Source organism: Delphinus delphis, chromosome 15, assembly GCF_949987515.2.
Source record: "Delphinus delphis chromosome 15, mDelDel1.2, whole genome shotgun sequence".
Classification (NCBI taxonomy): Eukaryota; Metazoa; Chordata; class Mammalia; order Artiodactyla; family Delphinidae; genus Delphinus; species Delphinus delphis.
The window spans coordinates 83,446,022-83,463,360 of NC_082697.1; the positions used below are offsets into that span (position 1 = coordinate 83,446,022).

General features: G+C 43.6%; 1 protein-coding gene across 1 annotated transcript; it reads right to left on the reverse strand.

The window, feature by feature from the left end:
• Window positions 1-1,678: 1,678 nt before the first annotated feature.
• Window positions 1,679-16,829, reverse strand: KDELR2 (KDEL endoplasmic reticulum protein retention receptor 2). The gene is made up of 5 exons (XM_060032452.1): window positions 16,616-16,829; window positions 7,768-7,868; window positions 4,435-4,593; window positions 3,101-3,353; window positions 1,679-1,984 (listed from the first exon to the last, which is right to left on the reverse strand). The coding sequence occupies exons 1-5, from the start codon at window positions 16,704-16,706 to the stop codon at window positions 1,950-1,952; spliced, it is 639 nt and encodes a 212-aa protein (XP_059888435.1). The 5' UTR covers window positions 16,707-16,829; the 3' UTR covers window positions 1,679-1,949.
• Window positions 16,830-17,339: the final 510 nt, after the last annotated feature.

Here is a 17,339-nt window from a genome sequence, read left to right on the forward strand (position 1 = left end):
TCGTGAGGTGCATCAGACGATGCCTTTGTTTCCAGCGTGTGCAAGGATGCTGCCCAGTCCTGCGCTCCCCTAAGGCACCTGTTAAGATGTCATCCTGGTGGGCCACAAGATGGTGGCAGCATCTTGGCCAGCTTTACAGTTACTTGGGCAGAATGACTGAAGGAGGCACTGACACTTCGTGAATCAGGTGCGGAAGTCCCAGATCCTCGCTCTACGCAGTGTGCTCTCCAACCAATGATCCCAGCCTGTGTTTGATTTACATGCACAAAAACAAGTGTGAGACCCCCACCCATCCCCAGCTTGGGCCGCAAGGAGTCTGCTCCACTTAGGACACGATTTCCTACCCTTCCTCCACACTATCAGAATCTTCCAAGGAGGATGAAAACAGAAACAAAACTAGGATGCCAGAAAGAAAGATACTCTGATACAGAAAAGCAAAGACATGCGGGGGGTCGGGGGGTGGGAATGAGAGAGAGAAAGACAGGAGGTTAAACTATGCAGTTATACTGCTTATTTGGAAAGATGTTATGAGACACACTAGATAAAAGTAAAGCCCATCCAGCTCCCTTCCTCCACAAGGTATTTTAATGCAGCAAGCAAGAAGACTACATCCTTCTTGTAGTAAGCACTGTTAGTATTCAACACGTTAACATTTATGGTGCATCACATAAAAACAAAGTCAAATGCTTTTGCATAAATCAAAAAAACACAGCAAACCAATACAATGGCAAAATCAGGAGGAAAATTCCAAATTTTCTAAAAAATACAGAGGGTTTTAGATTATTAAGTGGAGAACAAATGTTTGCAGCCCTATGTAGAGCTTTTGTTGCCAATCGAAAAACATAAAAACCCATCCTGACACAGGATGTTCCAAAAGCCTAATTCAGAAAAAAGACAGTTTCTTCTATGTTTAGTAAAATGTTTATTTAGGATGGTAACACAAGTCACGCAAGAGCTCAGTAAAAACAAAACAAAAAACAAAAAAAAGTAAAAGGAATGGCAATTGGTGCTGCCAGTTAAAAAAAAGGAAATCACTTTGCTATCCAAAAGTGGTATGAAGAATCTGAGCATAGACATGGTTGTAGTAATCTTCTGTAACTATAAATTAAAGTGATAGGTAACTACTCGTGTTCCACTTCTCAGAGGAGTCCTAGATCCAAAATAATCACAAATGCTTCCTGCACCTCACGCTCAGACAGCAGGCAGCCCACAGCCCCTGCCCACCGAGCTCTTTAACAGCCTTGGGACAGTCTCAAACTGACACTTCTTAGTAGGGGAGGAGGGCAGGCACCTTTGCTGACTCCTAAATGAGACTCCATCGACATTCAGAATCTTAAAATTTTGGCAATGAAAACCGTAAGACTTTCAAGTCACCCTTACCAGCCTTAAATGTAGTGTTGTGACGTCCAAGGAAGGATTTCCACATCAGGTGGGAAGTGATTTGAACAGATGTACCAAACTGGACACAGTGTCTCAGATTTCAAACAAAGATAACTCATCTCTTGGCAAAAAAATAAATATAGTGGAATGCAAGTTTGATAGATGGAGGAATATATAATCTACCAATTGTCAAGGAGTATGATTTCATCGCAGACACAAAGAATCAACAATTTCAAAGAATTTAAAAAAAAGTTTGCACTTATTCCTCACAAAATCTTCACTTTTGCAACTATCCCAATTGAAGCTACACACTGACTTTATTAATACAGCATTAAGTTTCTTTGTGTAAAAAAATCTTTGTACATAGTAATAAAAAAAGATAAGGCAAGATGCACTGAACAGAAACCTTCTGGTTCTTTCCCTCTGGGTTCTTACAGAGCCATAGATGACTATCTGCAACAAAAGAGTTAAGTTTCTGATTTTCCATATGAAGCATCTTGTGCCTTTGCTGTGGTAAGAATTCTGTCCGAGCACCCTGAAGGACAGATGCTGGTCATGGTCTTTGGCACTTACGCTGGCAGACTGAGCTTCTTTCCCTTGAGTACTAGAATTTTCAAGAGAGGGAGAAAAAAACAAAAGGTTACTGATCCTGACAAGCTTACAGTTTCCTCCTTCCCATTCCCAGAAGTCTGTCATACAAGATACTACATAGTAAGGTCCAAGGAAATAAGCTTCTGGCAACCAACAGGCGTCTGATTTTGGTGTCAATAAACAAAGCCCTCTGAACTATGGAAGTGTCATGCACACACAGACCGGAATTTTCTTCATGTATCTGGATGCCACAGCAATTGAATTTAAAAATAGTAATTCAATTGAAATTGTCACTAAATTCACAGCAGCTTTTTTTTATCATGACTTTCTTCCCTAATTAACATATACTGAAATATAACTGTTATGATATTTTGGATGTTAAAAAAGGAGATAAGATACATATGCCCTTATAACTAGCAATTCCACCATTAGGAATTTTATTGCATAGCCAGGATTCTTAGCCTGGGATCTGTGGTTGGGTTTCAGAAGCTCCTGAATTCCCTAAAACTCTACGCATAAATTTGTGTGAATATGTCTAACTGTGCATTTTTTTCTCAGCAAGGACCATGGCTTTCATCAGATTTTTGTGACGTTCACACATCCTCTATTCATACAAATGCAAAAATATACACATACAAGGATGCTGATATAAGCACTGGATTTTTAAGCCCAAACACCCATGAACAGGGGGCTGAGTAAGTAAATTATGGTAATCCACATAATACTCTATCGCTATTAAAAATTATGTAGATGTCTGGGGAAAAGAGCAGATTATAGAATAACATGTTTAGTTGAAATCATGTATCATTAAATGATTACATTTACTGAAGCGTTAACAATGATTATCTCTGAGTGGTAGGATTCTGGGTGATTGTTTTCAGAATCATTAGTTCTGACTGATTTTACAATGAAAACGTGTCATTGTAGAAAACAATAAAGTTACAGAAAAAGAAAAAAAAAAAGCCTGACAACCCTGACCGAGAATTTAACTGGACAGTCATTAAAAGGTTCCTCTGAAGCCAGTTCTGCTTTCTGAGCAAGTGTCAGATTAGGAGCATGCGAGGCAAGGAGAGCCCCTAGAAGAACACACGGCCGTACAACAAAGCTGGCAGGACGCAGCCCAATGTACCTTTTGTGATGTACAAGTAGAAGAAGTCGCAGTATAGGATGGTCTGGACAACGCCGGCCACCACAGCGATGAGGTCAAAGAAGCCCTCAAAGTAGAAGCGCCAGATCCAGTTGACAAGATACAAAGCACGGTAGAGGCCCAGGAAGAACAGGTAGTGGGTGGTGATGGTCTCGGCCTCCCCGGTCTTGCTGATCATGAAGAGCTGTGGTAGGATAGCCACTGACTCAAGGTAAATGGAGAAGGTCCACAAAATCTGTAAGAGAAACAGCACGCTTTGGTCAGCATCCAGTGCCCGCCATGAGTTCACAGGAAACACTCTTGCTTTACTGTGAAGTAGCACAGAGTGGGGAATCTGGCATCAGAGCCCAGGCCAGAGTAGCTTTGCAATTTAATAAATCACAGAAACTTCAGCCACAGATAAAAGGCACGACGCTCCCAGTGACAGGCTGGACAACCTGCACAGCTCTACCTCTTGGACTTTCATCACCTTGTCTCTCCAGCGTTGCATTCTTCAATTTTCTGGGACTCTACGTGTATGCTGCTTCTCCTGCGTCAGCTTATCCCACTCCGAATCTAGGGTCCCTAATTTCTGCTTTCTGCCAGGGTTGACAGGACTGATGACTGGGTCCTTCCACTCCCTCACTGCTGTTTTTCCTCACCAACTGGGTCTCCTTTCCAGGCTATTTAAATCGTCTCACTATTTTTCTTACCCTTCAGGCTTTTAGCATGGTTAAATCAAAGGGGTAGGAAGTCAGAGCTGTAATCATGCAAACTCTCTGCCCAACACAGCACTTCATTCACGATGACGAAAGGAGGACTTGTGAGTAGTCCCTGAAGTGTTTCAAAACCCAGGCGCTCCCTGCACCATCAGATGACCACCGTCAGTGCGGTAACTGAATCAAGCCCAGGACGCTCAGGGGTGGGCGGAGCGCATAGGAGCGCTGGGGCACCACGCTAACTGCGCTTCCTGAAGACGAGGACTGAAGCAACGCTGCTTAGGTGATTCGCAGATGGCACCAATGAGCGAAGCCCGCGCACGAAGAGTGGGAGCGGGGAGAAGACCGTGTGCTTCAGACACTCGGACAGGCAGTGCACTGTGCTTGGAATCACAGAAGCCAAGTTTATATTCTAAAGGAGAGTCAGAGACACCCAAAGAGGTGTCTAACCTGGGTGCTTAATTCCTGCCCACGATTTATTTACACCAAACCATGTATGTCTGCCAACCCACCGCCCCGCCCCTCAAGAAACCAAACCAAAACAGAACCCCATTACCTGCAAACGGGTCTATTTCCCTAGGGAACCAGACAGGATTACTAAATAGCCTCTTAACTAACCTCAAGAGGAGAGAAGTCATGATTGACTAGAAACGAGAGGCCTCCCACAGGGACCACCAGAAACTCCACTCGGAAAGTATCATGATTTCCATCGTAGGTTGCCTTAAATTTCATGTAGATCAGGTACACTGTGGCATAGGAGCAGGCAATGTAGATAAGCTACAAAGAAAAAAAAATACTGGGTCATCAATATCTTAAAATTGCTCACACTCTCTTGGCTGTCTACATCGTCCATATGTATACACATACACACACACACACACATATGTGTATATATATATTTTTTAAAATTTAAAATATATACTTTTTTGGGATATACGGTTCTATAAGTCATATAACCACCACCACAATCAAGACACAGACCAGTCCTAACACCTCCGCCACCCCAAATTCCCTCATGCTGCCCCTGCAGAGTCAAGCCTTTCTCCCAGCCTAACCTCTGGCAATCACTGATGAGTTCCTGGTCCTTGCAGTTTTTGCCTCTTCTAGAATTCCATTCCATAAATAGAATCATAACCATATGTCAACTTTAAGATCAGCTTCTTTCAGTTAGCATAACGATTTGAGATCCAACTGTGTTGTCATGTGTATTAAGAACTGGTCCCCCCATATTTCAAAGCAACAGCCCATGTCTGGGTGCCACAGCTGTTCATCCACCCAGCAGTTAAAGGACAGGTGGGTTGTTCCCAGCTTGGGAGATGGTGGGGAGAGCTGCTGTGAACATTTGTGTACAGGCTTTTGTGTGAACGTAAGTTTTCATTTCTCTTAGGTAAATACCTACAAGTGGGATTGCTGGATCATATGTTAAGTGTTAAGTTTAACTTTACGTAAGAGACTGCAAAGAACGTATTTTTAATCTCTTTTAAACTATTAGATGGTAGCTTTAGAAAAAAAGTGAACGGGAAGTTCAATGCAGTTCAAAACCAAGGCACTTCCTTACAGCATGAAGATATTTCTGAGCTAGTGCCTTATCTAAAGATAAGATAAACAATGTAACTCATGTTAAACTTTGCAATGATGGTTTTAACTTATATATTGCTGCTATGAAATTCTGCCTGGTAACATAACAAAAGCAAAACCAAACTAAGTGGTAATTTGTAAAATACTGCTGCCTACATGTTCGTCTTTCACATTCAAAAGGTAAAACACTATATATTCATCTGAACCCAAGGAAAAGTCTGATATTCTGAAATTACACCAATTTTCAGACTGCAGAATTTTAGGCTCAAGAAGCAAACGGCAATTCCAGCCTATAAACATAGACAACCAGGATGTCAGCCGCGTGGCCTGGTGCCACTTCTCTCCAGGAAAGGCAACTTATGAAACCTGATTAGGAAAACATTTGGGCAAAACAACTTCAGAGAAAAATGAGAGCAAGCATCCAGTCCACATACACTTAAAAACAAAACAAAACAAAGACCTAAACTGTCCCTGGCATCTTATCATGAAGTTACATTTGCAAATAAATAGGCAATACAACGTCAATATTAAAATTGTTGACGATACCCATACACCAAGAAGTAACACACACACTCCCCTCCCCAATGCAAAATCAAGGAAGGTCAGTATCTTATACTGTGAGTTCTCTCCACATGAAAATATATGCATGTATGTATATGAATAAAATAACATATAATCCACATGTATAAACAAAACACACACACACCTATGTACAGAGCCCCCCCCCGAACATCCTGTGAAGGCACACGGTGGCCGGGGGTCCCTCCCCAGCCCCACTCCTGCAGCCAGCCCAGACTGCGCCCATAAAGGCTTAGCAGCCACTGGGAAAAGCAGCTGCTTTTCTCCTCTCACCAGTGCTTGGCATTTAAAGTAAAAAGCTATGAGCACATAAAACTTGGCTCTCACTGCCCTGATTTTCAAGACATTATGTTTGGAAGCAACAATTAAGCAAGTAAGGATTCCTCTGAAAGCTAGGCGTCCTGGGGATAAGGGGACTCTCACTCATACACTTCCAGTATCTACAGTTGTAACTTGCCTGCACAGCAAGCAAAGACCTAGGCTTTCTGTTTTGGGCAGCGCCATGCAGCTTGTGGGACCTTAGTCCCCTAGCAGGGATCGAACCCGGGCCCCTGGCAGTTTGGCGGTGAAAGCGCAGAGTCCTAGCCACTGGACTGCCGGCAATTCCCGGACCTAGCCATTTTTAAGGGAGCTAATTATTTCCTGATAATGACGCTCCCATCACTTAGTAATAAAGAATGGAATGATTACAGGTAACTCAAATTTGCTTCTTAGTAAAGACCACAGGCTCAAATACTGCTTTGTCTACTTTGACCTGTGCTTATAAAAATGCTTTTGAACACAAAGTGTTGGGGGGAGTTGCTTTAAATACCATACCCATGGCTTTAAACATTGCTTCCCTGGGTACCAATAACCAAGTGCCTACCATAGTGCCCAGCACGCAGGTGCAGTTAAGCATTTGAAGAATGAATGAATGAAATCAGACATCCTTTACACATGCTGAGAGCCCCATACTTTCCTTCATGGCACCAATCACACACCGCAGTCATCCATTTAGTGCTGCTATGATAGTCTGCTCTCCGCTGCCAGACGGAGTGCTGCTTGCTGTCTGCCCCACCCTCACTGCGCCCTGGCGGTGCTCACCAAGTGTGAGGTCAGTGCCTGTGGGAAAGAACTGAGGCTGCCGTAAGCGTGGAGCGCGTACCACCAGTGGCACACAAGAGGCTGGGTGGTATACAAACATTTTGTATTTTGAGAGCTATACATTTGTTTTCATGCGGGGATATATGACACCAAAGGTGTCATGGATACTAATACTTAGGACAAGTTAAAGGGTTTAAAATCCATATTAAGTAAATTATGGTGCAGCTGTTGCTTCAGCACAGCACAAGTGACACCCAGATGGCACAGCCTGGCCCTCCCAGAGCAGCAGGACAAGGCTGTGCGGCGAGGAGCCCCGGCTTTCGCTTCTCGTTCTGAACCAACTTGCTGGGTTTCCCAGGGAGTCTATAATTTCCCACTGCTTGAAAACATGATAGTCACCCCTCTTTCTTATAAGGTTTTCAAGAGCTTTAGAACTTTATCATAGTTGAGGAACTTAAGACTAAGAAATCTCTAAGTGTGAAGCACTTTCATTAAATAGATACTGCTTTGATGTAGGAAAAAATTATGCCTAAAGGTAACTATTCCTTCTTATATGTACTAGGTGGTCTAAAAGTGCCTACAACAAGAACAGCATATTTAGACATTATTCTTGAAGATGTTTAATTAAGTGCACAGGTGACATAAATTTAACAGTTTCCATAGGTCTGTGAATTACGGATAAAATACATTCCACTGGATGCCACACCATACCTTCATAGACGTATTATATAATGAAATAAATGAAGTAAAAAGATCCAGGTAACGAGTTGTGAAGACCAGTGCAAAGAGAAGCTGGCTTTTCCCAGAAATACCTAAAGAAACAAAAGGAAAGCATTAGAAATGCCTCCAAGAGCTTTATGATTTTTGTAGACAACACCGTGCAGGAAACGCAGGAACGTGGGACACCAGGGGTCAAGGCTGATGGTCGGGATGACTCTAAATAAATGACAGCAGTTTCAGGTTTTCTTTCCCTTAACATTCTTGAACATAACCGTTTGGGAAGGTTCTAACAACTTTTCTGTCTTACTATGATGGGTGACCATAGAAAGTGACTTAATTATGCCAGCTCCAATATACCAGGATGTGCATTGTTCAAATGAACATTAAACTTCTCAAATATGTCTAAGCAGGAAGAAATTTATTTCAAAAACCCTGCTGTTACTTAGTGTTGTAACTTGTCTGTTACCTTTAGCATCTTTCCATTTTAAAACAATGTCTCGTGGTGACAAATCTTTCGAGGATGGAGCTGGAATCTACCTGGATTAAGGAACCCTGTGGGGGACAGTGTTTCAGGGCAGAGTTTGAGCAGTAATCCTCCTGGATTGGCCTCCCAAGGTGACTTCTTTTGTGAGGGCAGCATTTACTTGGGACAGGTTAAAAACTTTAAAAGAAGTTCTCTTAGAGGAATCACACAACCAATCTCAGACTCACATAAAAATGCTCCTGGATGCTATGGCAACAAGAGGGTAGGAACCTGCTAGTCCCCCAAAGAGCAGTCTTCTATTGTTTTCACATTTTGAAACTGTTTCTCCCTCCAGAGCACTGTTGTGGCACATGGAGACACAGCCGGGGACATCTAGTAGATCAGGTGGAGTGTACCCGACATCTGGATTTGGCCAAATATTTGTGTGACAACAGACTGTGAACTGTGGGTTTCAGAGGTTGGAGAAAGAGCGAATTCATTAAGGAAACTGAGTCTTACTAGGTGTCAGAACCGGCCCAACCTCACCTACATTGCAAACTTCACACCATCAGACATTTAAGCAAGTTTGTATTTAGCAGAAATGTCACTGCAGCCAAATCATTAGCAATATTCTTCCAGAATGTGAAAATCACATTGTTTTAAATGATATTTTACAAACAACACTACTTTACAAAACAATTTTAAAGCCTGTTGAAGCGAAAAGCCTGGATCTAAAAATGTTACTTTCTACACATGCATAATTGCAGTTCCAACCTATTCACAAAAATACCTAAATAGAAACCGAAGAAAAAGTTGACTCTATCCCTCTGGATCCATCAGTAGTAACCAATTTCAAGCGCCAAAGGTGGAGATACAGATAGTCAGCCTGCCCCTTCTAGTCTTTTCTCCAGTAATAGGGACTTTTTTTTCTTATCAAAGATCAGTGTTCCAAAGGAGAAACAATGAGGCTGCCATTGACATAGAGAAGATGGGAGAGCGAAGACAAGATGGGGGAAAAAGGACAGGGAGCATGCAGTTCACGTTTGGTGATTGCTGAAGCCTTGAGTGAGAAATTTCCAGTTCATTTTCTATACGGTTCTTTCCAATATTTTAAATAAAAAATTATGGAATACACATGGGCAAATTTTGTTGTAAAGGGTTTATTCTAATGTCCTCATTTTCAGCATTCCTATACTAAACATCAGGGACTATCATATTGCTTTTACCACTCCCCTTTGGGACCCAATTCACATCACTTCCTCTGGGAAGTCGTCTTTGAAGACACCCTCCCTCATTGCTGTTTATTCATTCAGCAAGTATATACTGGGAACTACTTCATGCCAGCTGCTGCCCTAGCTCCTGTTACAGTGCTTATAAATACACTGTGATTACCTGGTTGCCTGTCTCCCTCTCCCCCAAACCCCCACCAGACACAGAGATCTCCAAAGGCCGGGGTCATGCCTTATTCCACTTCGTGTTCTCTGTGCTGAGCACTGGGCCTGACACACAGCAGGGCCCAGAAAATACTTGCTGAATGAATGAGCAAATGGAAAAAAGAAAATGCAATTCATTTTATTTTCATGTCATGGGGGTAAACTCTCATTTTATGGTATTTTGGGGTAACACTTCCAAAGAGTTTCTAAGTCATACTGTGTCTCTATGACTGTAAATAGGCGACATGCTCTGGGCTCTGCCCTAATTTACTGCCAGCCAGAGGGTGGGGCAGAGGAGCAGGGGACAGGCAGCGAGTGGCCTGCAGCTTGTCCCGTGGTGCAGAATCCATGCAGGAACCGCCATGCTGGAAACCTGAGTGTGCTTACACAGTTTTACCCTATTCTTCCTGGCCTGGGATCCTGATTAGCAGGTAGCAGCTTTTCCCTTTAAAACAGAAAAACTGTTCTGTCTTCCCGGGAAGGCAGGGATCCCAGCTGAAGACAGATCAGGCAGGGGCAGGAATCTCCTTCCAGGGGGAATACTTGCTATAAGCCAGAGGGGCTCCCACGGTCAGTTTCGGTGTCGAGACCGAAGCATGCGAACGCTATTGGTAACGAGCTCTCAAGAACACTCACTCTAAATGTTTCTGTAACAGCCACATCCCCATACCAAATGCACCAAATACCCAGAGTAAGGAGTATAGCTTGTAAAATGGAAACCAGTCATTAAACTTAACACCATTCCTGTCTTTTCCCACTGGGCCAAGTTAAGTTTAATAAAAGCCTACAACTAAATACTCCACTGTATGTTACTTTAAATTAAGCTGGTTAAAAGCTGCACTTCTCATATTCCCATTGTATTTATAGAACAAAGCCCTCAACCAAAAAGAAAAGCGTTCAATGAATTATTTTTGTCCTGGCAACAGCTGGGATGCAACCAAGCACTGTAGGTCAGACTACCAGGATAATCTGCACGGCCGCATTCAACAAGGGTCCCAGGCACCATGCTCTGCCCCATTGTCTCAAAGGATCCAGATGCTCTCCTAAAGGCCATTAACTTACCCTGGAACCAGCAGCCCAACAGTCAGCACCTGACTCATAACACAGCTCTTGGGACTTGGGGAAACAGAGGCTTTGGGGCCAGAAGGTTTGGGTTCAAGCTCAGCCCTTGAATGCACCGGGTAAGTCAGGGCCCATTGCATTCTTGGCCCCCCTAAACCTCACTTTCTGCAGCTGTCAAATGGGGACAAATTATGCCAAATTGTGGGACTATTGGAAAACGTGGTTTTGACTATACCTGCCATGCTGCAAATGCTCAATAAATGACAGCTATTACTATGTATTGCTTTGCCATCTTTTCTTGTTTTCAGAGAAATCCATGTTATTTTATTAAAAATAACAACTGGACTAACATACATGGAATAAAAATCAAAAGGACCTTTTTCACACCCCTCCCACCTCCATTTTAAGTGCAATGTTCCAGGCTTTTTGTTAAAGCCGCTTTCCATATGTGTATTTATATGTGTACCCACACGTTTGCCCCTTAAAATGGGGCCATACCATCTCTCGCTTTACAATTTGCTCTGTTAACTCAGTGTTTCAGATATACCTTCTCCTGTTAATACTTCTGGCTCATTCTTTTTAATGGCTGCATAGTGCTCCATAGTGTCATTTGTGTGACCCTTCCACTAATGGACATTTGGGTTGTGTACAATTTTTGTTCTTATAAAAACATCTTTGTATCTATAAACAGTGTTTTGTATTTATTTATGTACAACAAACATCTTTATACCTATATATAGTTTGTTCACATATAAGACAATTTCTGTAGTTCAAATTCCCTAGAAATGCTGGGATAAAATAAACACTTTGTTTTGAAATACTGTCAAATTTCCTCTACATAGGCTGTGCCAATTTACATATTCCTTAACACCAGATGAGAATACGCCTTACTTCACACCCTTGCCTACATTAGATCTTGTAAACCTCTGACTTTTTCCCACCCAGCAGCAAATGATGGCGTGCACTGCTATTTTAATATCCAGGTTCCTAACTACTAGTGAGGCAAGGCATTCTTTCATGTTTAACTGGCCTTCTGTTATTCTTCTGTGAACTGCCAACACTGCCCATTTATCTATCAGATTGTTTTTTTTAATTTGTAGGAGTATTTTATTATGGATATTAACCTTTTGTCACTTAGATATATTGCAGATTACTTCTCTCAGTTTATTATCTTTTAACTTTGATGATATTCTGAATTAGTAAGTTAATCTGGGGAGACAAATCATCTTGCTTCCTCACCAGCCTGCCTGGTCCTATCCAGGACATTGGTATGAACATACATTCAAGGTCACCTTCTATGTCCATGAGCAAAGTTTCATACTTTTCCTCATAGAGGTCTTATACCCTCCTTGTTGGGAAATTAAGGGAGCCTTCCCTAGGGTCTTGCCACTTCACATCCATAGGATTTACTGCCTGTATGGTTTGATACCCTGTGTTTTTATCTTTTTATATATGTCTTATTATTTCAACTAAATTGCAGCTTTCTTGAGAGCAGAAACTTTGACAGCAACAAGCTGCTGCTCTGGACTGTGTCCCCAGTGCCTTGCACATGGTGGGTGGTCAGTAAGTGAGAGCAATGATTACTCACAAGACTGGCACTCAAAAGAACAAAGGTGACAGCTGCTACCAAGAGGGAGCTGGGAATGTGAGGCAAAAGCTTCCTGAAGTACTCAGTGACAATAAAAGAGGAGGTCTTTTCCATGTGCTTCAAAAATATAAACTGTCACAACAAGTTTTACAACAAGTTTTACAAAAAGTTTTACATACTGTATAGCACAGGGAACTATACTCAATATCTTATAATAATCTATAAGGGAAGAGATTCTTAAAAAGAATATATATGTATACACATACACACACACACACATATATATGTATATATATATGAATCACTTTGCTGTACACCTGAAACCAAAACACCGTAAACCAACCACACTTTAATAAACAAAAAAAAAACAAAACAGAAAGAGGGAAAAAACTCCCCACATCTGGAAAAGCAACTACAAAAATCAATCAATAAATCAAAATACCAGACACTGCGTACTACTTAAGACAATTTAAGATGAAATATATTAAAACCTAAAACTTCAACACATTTAAGAGCCAAGAAAATGGCTGCTTTTTGTAAATTAGATACATTCATTGCAAAAAAACTACCTCCTAATAAGTTCAAAATATAAAGGTAAATATATATATATACATATATACACACACACACACACACACACACACACACACACACACATACACACATATATATAAAAACTGTCCAATTACAAGCAATGCAGGGACACTGTACATTACAGTCATCTTCAGGAGAATGAAAAGTCTGCAACTTACATGACAACAGCTAACAACAATCTAAGCAATAGGTGGAGGAGGGAAGGGGAGGACTAGGGGAGGATGGCTGGGAGCCTTGGAGCTCAGAACTCCACTAGTACTTTAAGCACAATAGATACAGTACTAATAATAACTATCAGCCTACAGGAAAATGTAGATAGGAAATCCTTCACCTACAAACCAAGGCTTGTTCTCCCAACACTACCCAGGTCAGTGTTGAAGACAATAAAGTGACAACTTGAGCATACTGTGGATCCAGCTGCAGTCATAGTTCAGGAAGATGAGGAACTCACACTTCATTTGGGTACCCCTCTGTCATGACAACGGCAGACACCGGAGAATGCCAGTTCAAACTAAACCAAGATCAACTCCCCTGCCCTCACTTTACAATAGGTCCTTTAAGGCAGTTGTTCAAGAAAACAGAATCTTCTTCACTCACCTGTCTCATCCCTTACCCTAAGGAGAAAAAGCCCCGTGGTTCTATAGCTGCAGCTATGTTTGTTTTTATTTATTTGTTTGTTTGTTTATTTATTTATGGCTGTGTTGGGTCTTCGTTGCTGCACACGGGCTTTCTCTAGTTGCAGCAAGCAGGGGCTACTCTTCGTTGCGGTGCGCAGGCTTCTCACTGCAGTGGCTTCTCTTGTTGCGGAGCACAGGCTCTAGGTGCGTGGGCTTCAGTAGTTATGGCAAGCGGGCTCAGTAGTTGTGGCACGCAGGCTCTAGAGCACAGGCTCAGTAGTTGTGGTGCACGGGCTTAGTTACTCTGCAGTATGTGGGATCTTCCCAGACCAGGGCTCGAACCCGTGTCCCCTGCATTGGCAGGCGGATTCTTAACCACTGCGCTACCAGGGAAGTAGCAGCTGCAGCTGTGTTCAAAACAAATGCCAAAATCCTAAAATGAACCCCAATACCAGTATTTTCAAAGTGAGAAACACAACCTGAATGTACACGTCTCCTATTTTAGTTGAGAACCTCATATCAAATTCTTACTCTTTCAAAAGTCTCCAAACAACTTTAAATTAGGATGGAAAAAACAAGGCAGTTAGTCAAATTCAGACTTTAATTCTGAATAAAAGATCTTGGTGATTTTGATTTTTACAAGGCCAGGAAATCTCACATATAAGAACTGAAATGATCCTAAGTCTGATAAAGAGGATAGTTTAGTAACTATTGGGATACTGGGCAAATGCACACAAACTTAACTCACCTATCCACCTTCCTTATTATTTTGGCTGAAGTATTTTATTTTCCTAAATGCTCCTAAATCTCCCAAATGAGAACATTTAAAAATGTTCTAAATGAATGTTTTAAAACAAACAAAATAGCAAACCTCCTTACTTTCTCCTATTACTCAAGGTTCCCTCACGAGTTCTACATTCAGCATCGCACTAACTTCTCCCCAACATCTTAGTTTAGATACACACTTAGGAGATCGCGTGCTTCAACATTGAATGACTTGACAGAGAAGGGGATTCTGAGGAACGTGTGAAGGATAAAGAGATTCACACAAAGATTTTCATACAAAGAGATTCATACAAAAATAAAGATTAACAGTAACATTTTCTGGTGGGGGGATGGGCAAAATGGGTGAAGGTAGTCAAAAGGTAAATCCTGGGGATGTAACATACAGTGGTTAACTGTAGTTAGCAACACTGTATCGTATGTTTGAAAGTTGCTAAGAGAGTAGATCTTCAAAGTTCTCATGGCAAGAAAAAATGTAGCTATGTGTGGTGATGGGTGTTAACTAAACTTACTGTGGTAATCATTTCACAATACACATATCAAATTTCTACCTTGTACACCTAAAACTAATAAAATGTTATATGTCAATTACAGCTCAATAAAGCAGGGATAAAAAATAACATTTCCTGAGTGCAACAGAAAATGTCCTAAACTACTCACCTGAATAATTTTGAATAATTTAAAACAAAATTGTTCAGGCCAAATAGATATTTATTCAAATCCTTAATTGTGAGTTACTGATCACCTGTGTTCCAACCCTGGCACTAATTTTCTCACCTCCCTGAGCCTCAGTTCCCTGGTCCACAGAATGGGGGCAACAGCACTCACCTCATAAGGTTATTTCAAGGACTACACGGGATAAGCCATATAAGGTACTTAGCTCACTACCTAATACATAGCAAGCGTTTAAATGTCAGCTATCACAATCGCTGAAATTACTTCGCTGTCTTTGGAAATCATACAACTGAACCTCTCAGAACTATACATAAATTGAGAGATCACCTCCAAGCCAAACACACCAGCTTCAGTACATGGACTTTGTAACATCCACTTTGATTGCTCAAAGGTCTTTTTTGGTTTTGCTTACTTCCTGGATTTCAGCTATGTTCCAGGGAGACAGGTGAGGCCTGAAGACAGCAGCCAAAGATGTGGTGTTCCTTGACAGGTGAAAATATTTAGAAATCAGTCACGTAAATGGAATCTCTGCCACCCAGGTCCTTTGGGACCCCATCTTTTACTGTCTCTGCAAAAATTAAGCTCTTTAATTCATCAAACGTTATTATACTAAGGCCATGGCATCAAAAATATGTTTAAGGAAGACGCTGTAATTTTAAGAAATCATTTAAAATTCGCCATTCTTAAGCTTTTAGGGTTAATGAAATGCAAAACCGCGCAACTACTAGCCGGTAAAGATTTGTCTCACTGCCTCCCAGCAGTGTGAGCATGAAATGTGTACTCCAGAGGAGCGAGCCGCCAACTCACTGGTGACGTGGAGTGAGGAATTACAGGAGACCACACGAGACCTCGGCGGTACCCGGCGCCGCGCCGCAGGTTGAAGAGAACCCATTATTAGATGAAGGCACTCGGAGTTTGACAAACTAGATCGTCCCTCAAAGCAGCATTAACTGCCCCAAGAAATTCGCTTAGAGACCTCCCCATACCCCCTCCCGTGGCAGGCGTGATCCTGGACCCGAGAGCTGGCGTGTTAGAGCAGGACTCTAAGGACAGGCCTGCCCGGACACCCTAACGTAAAGGCCAGTCCTCGAAGGGGCAGGGTGGGGAGCAGGGTGACCTCTCCCCACACCAGCCCCACCTACCGGGCTGGGTAGTCTGCCACGTCAGGCCGAGCCGCCGCCGTCCTGCCCATCCTCCTCCCGCGCGTCCCATTGATTCGCGGGCTCTCCGCACCTCGGGACCCCCAGAACAGGCGCTCGGAGAAGCGCCCACTAAAGCCGCGGGCGGAGGCCGCGCCTGCCGGACCCCCGCCCCCCCCATCCAAACTTTTCAGAGATAACAAGGCCCCGCGCTGTCCAGTTGGCGCCTCCCCCGCTCCGACGGCTCAAGTTCGCGAGCCGACCAAGTGCAGAGCTGGGCCCAGCACCGCGACACCTCACCCCGGCCTGAGCTTCCACCCCGAGGGGCCGCAGGCTCCCCCGGGGCCCCGCCGCCCGCCAGGCCGGCCGAGGGGGTGTGTCGGGCCGGCGCAGGCCCGCGGGGCGTGGGGCAGCCGAGGTCGCCTGGTCCTCCCAGAGACCCGGCCCTATGCCCGAGCCTCTCCTGGGCCTCGTCCGCCGCTTACCGGCGCAGGAGCGCGTCTTCCAGATCTTCAGCAGCAGGATGACGATGGCCGCCAGGTGGGACAGGTCCCCGGTCAGCCGGAAGATGTTCATGGCGGCGGCGGTCTGCGCGGCGTCCCCAGGCTCCGCGGCTCAGGCTGCGGCGGCGGCGGCGGCGGCCACAGACAGGAAGCTGCGAAGATGGCGAAAGCGAGCGCGACGTGGCCAGGGACGTGGCCGAACTGCCGGCGCGCGCGCGGGGCAGCTTGGGAGAGCGGACGGCCGCCAGGCCCCGCCCCTTCCCCGCCCCTTAAAGGGGACGCTTCGGGAGCAGACCGGGAGGGCGGGCAGGCTCCGGGGCCCCCTACCCAGGACCCCGACTGCTTGCGAACTTCCCCCTGCCGGGTTTCCGGCTTCCCCTCGGGTGCCAGCGATTTCCTTTAAGTTTTGAAATGACACTCTCTTGTGGAGGATTTTTTTTCCCCTCCCACTGATCTTAAGAGCTCTATAGGCTTACTGTATGAAAAAGTATGAGGGGGGAAAAATTAATGTGATTGCATCACTCAAGATAAGGTGGATATTGGGGTTTCGGGGACGGTGCGGCTTATGCCGGGATCTGAAGGTTTTACCATTCTGGGGACTCTCTTTGACAAAGAGTGTGCAAAATTAGGTAGAAAACGAACATTTCTGTAGGATGTGAAAATAAATCATAAGAAATTACTAACGGAACGAAGCGGACGAACAGGA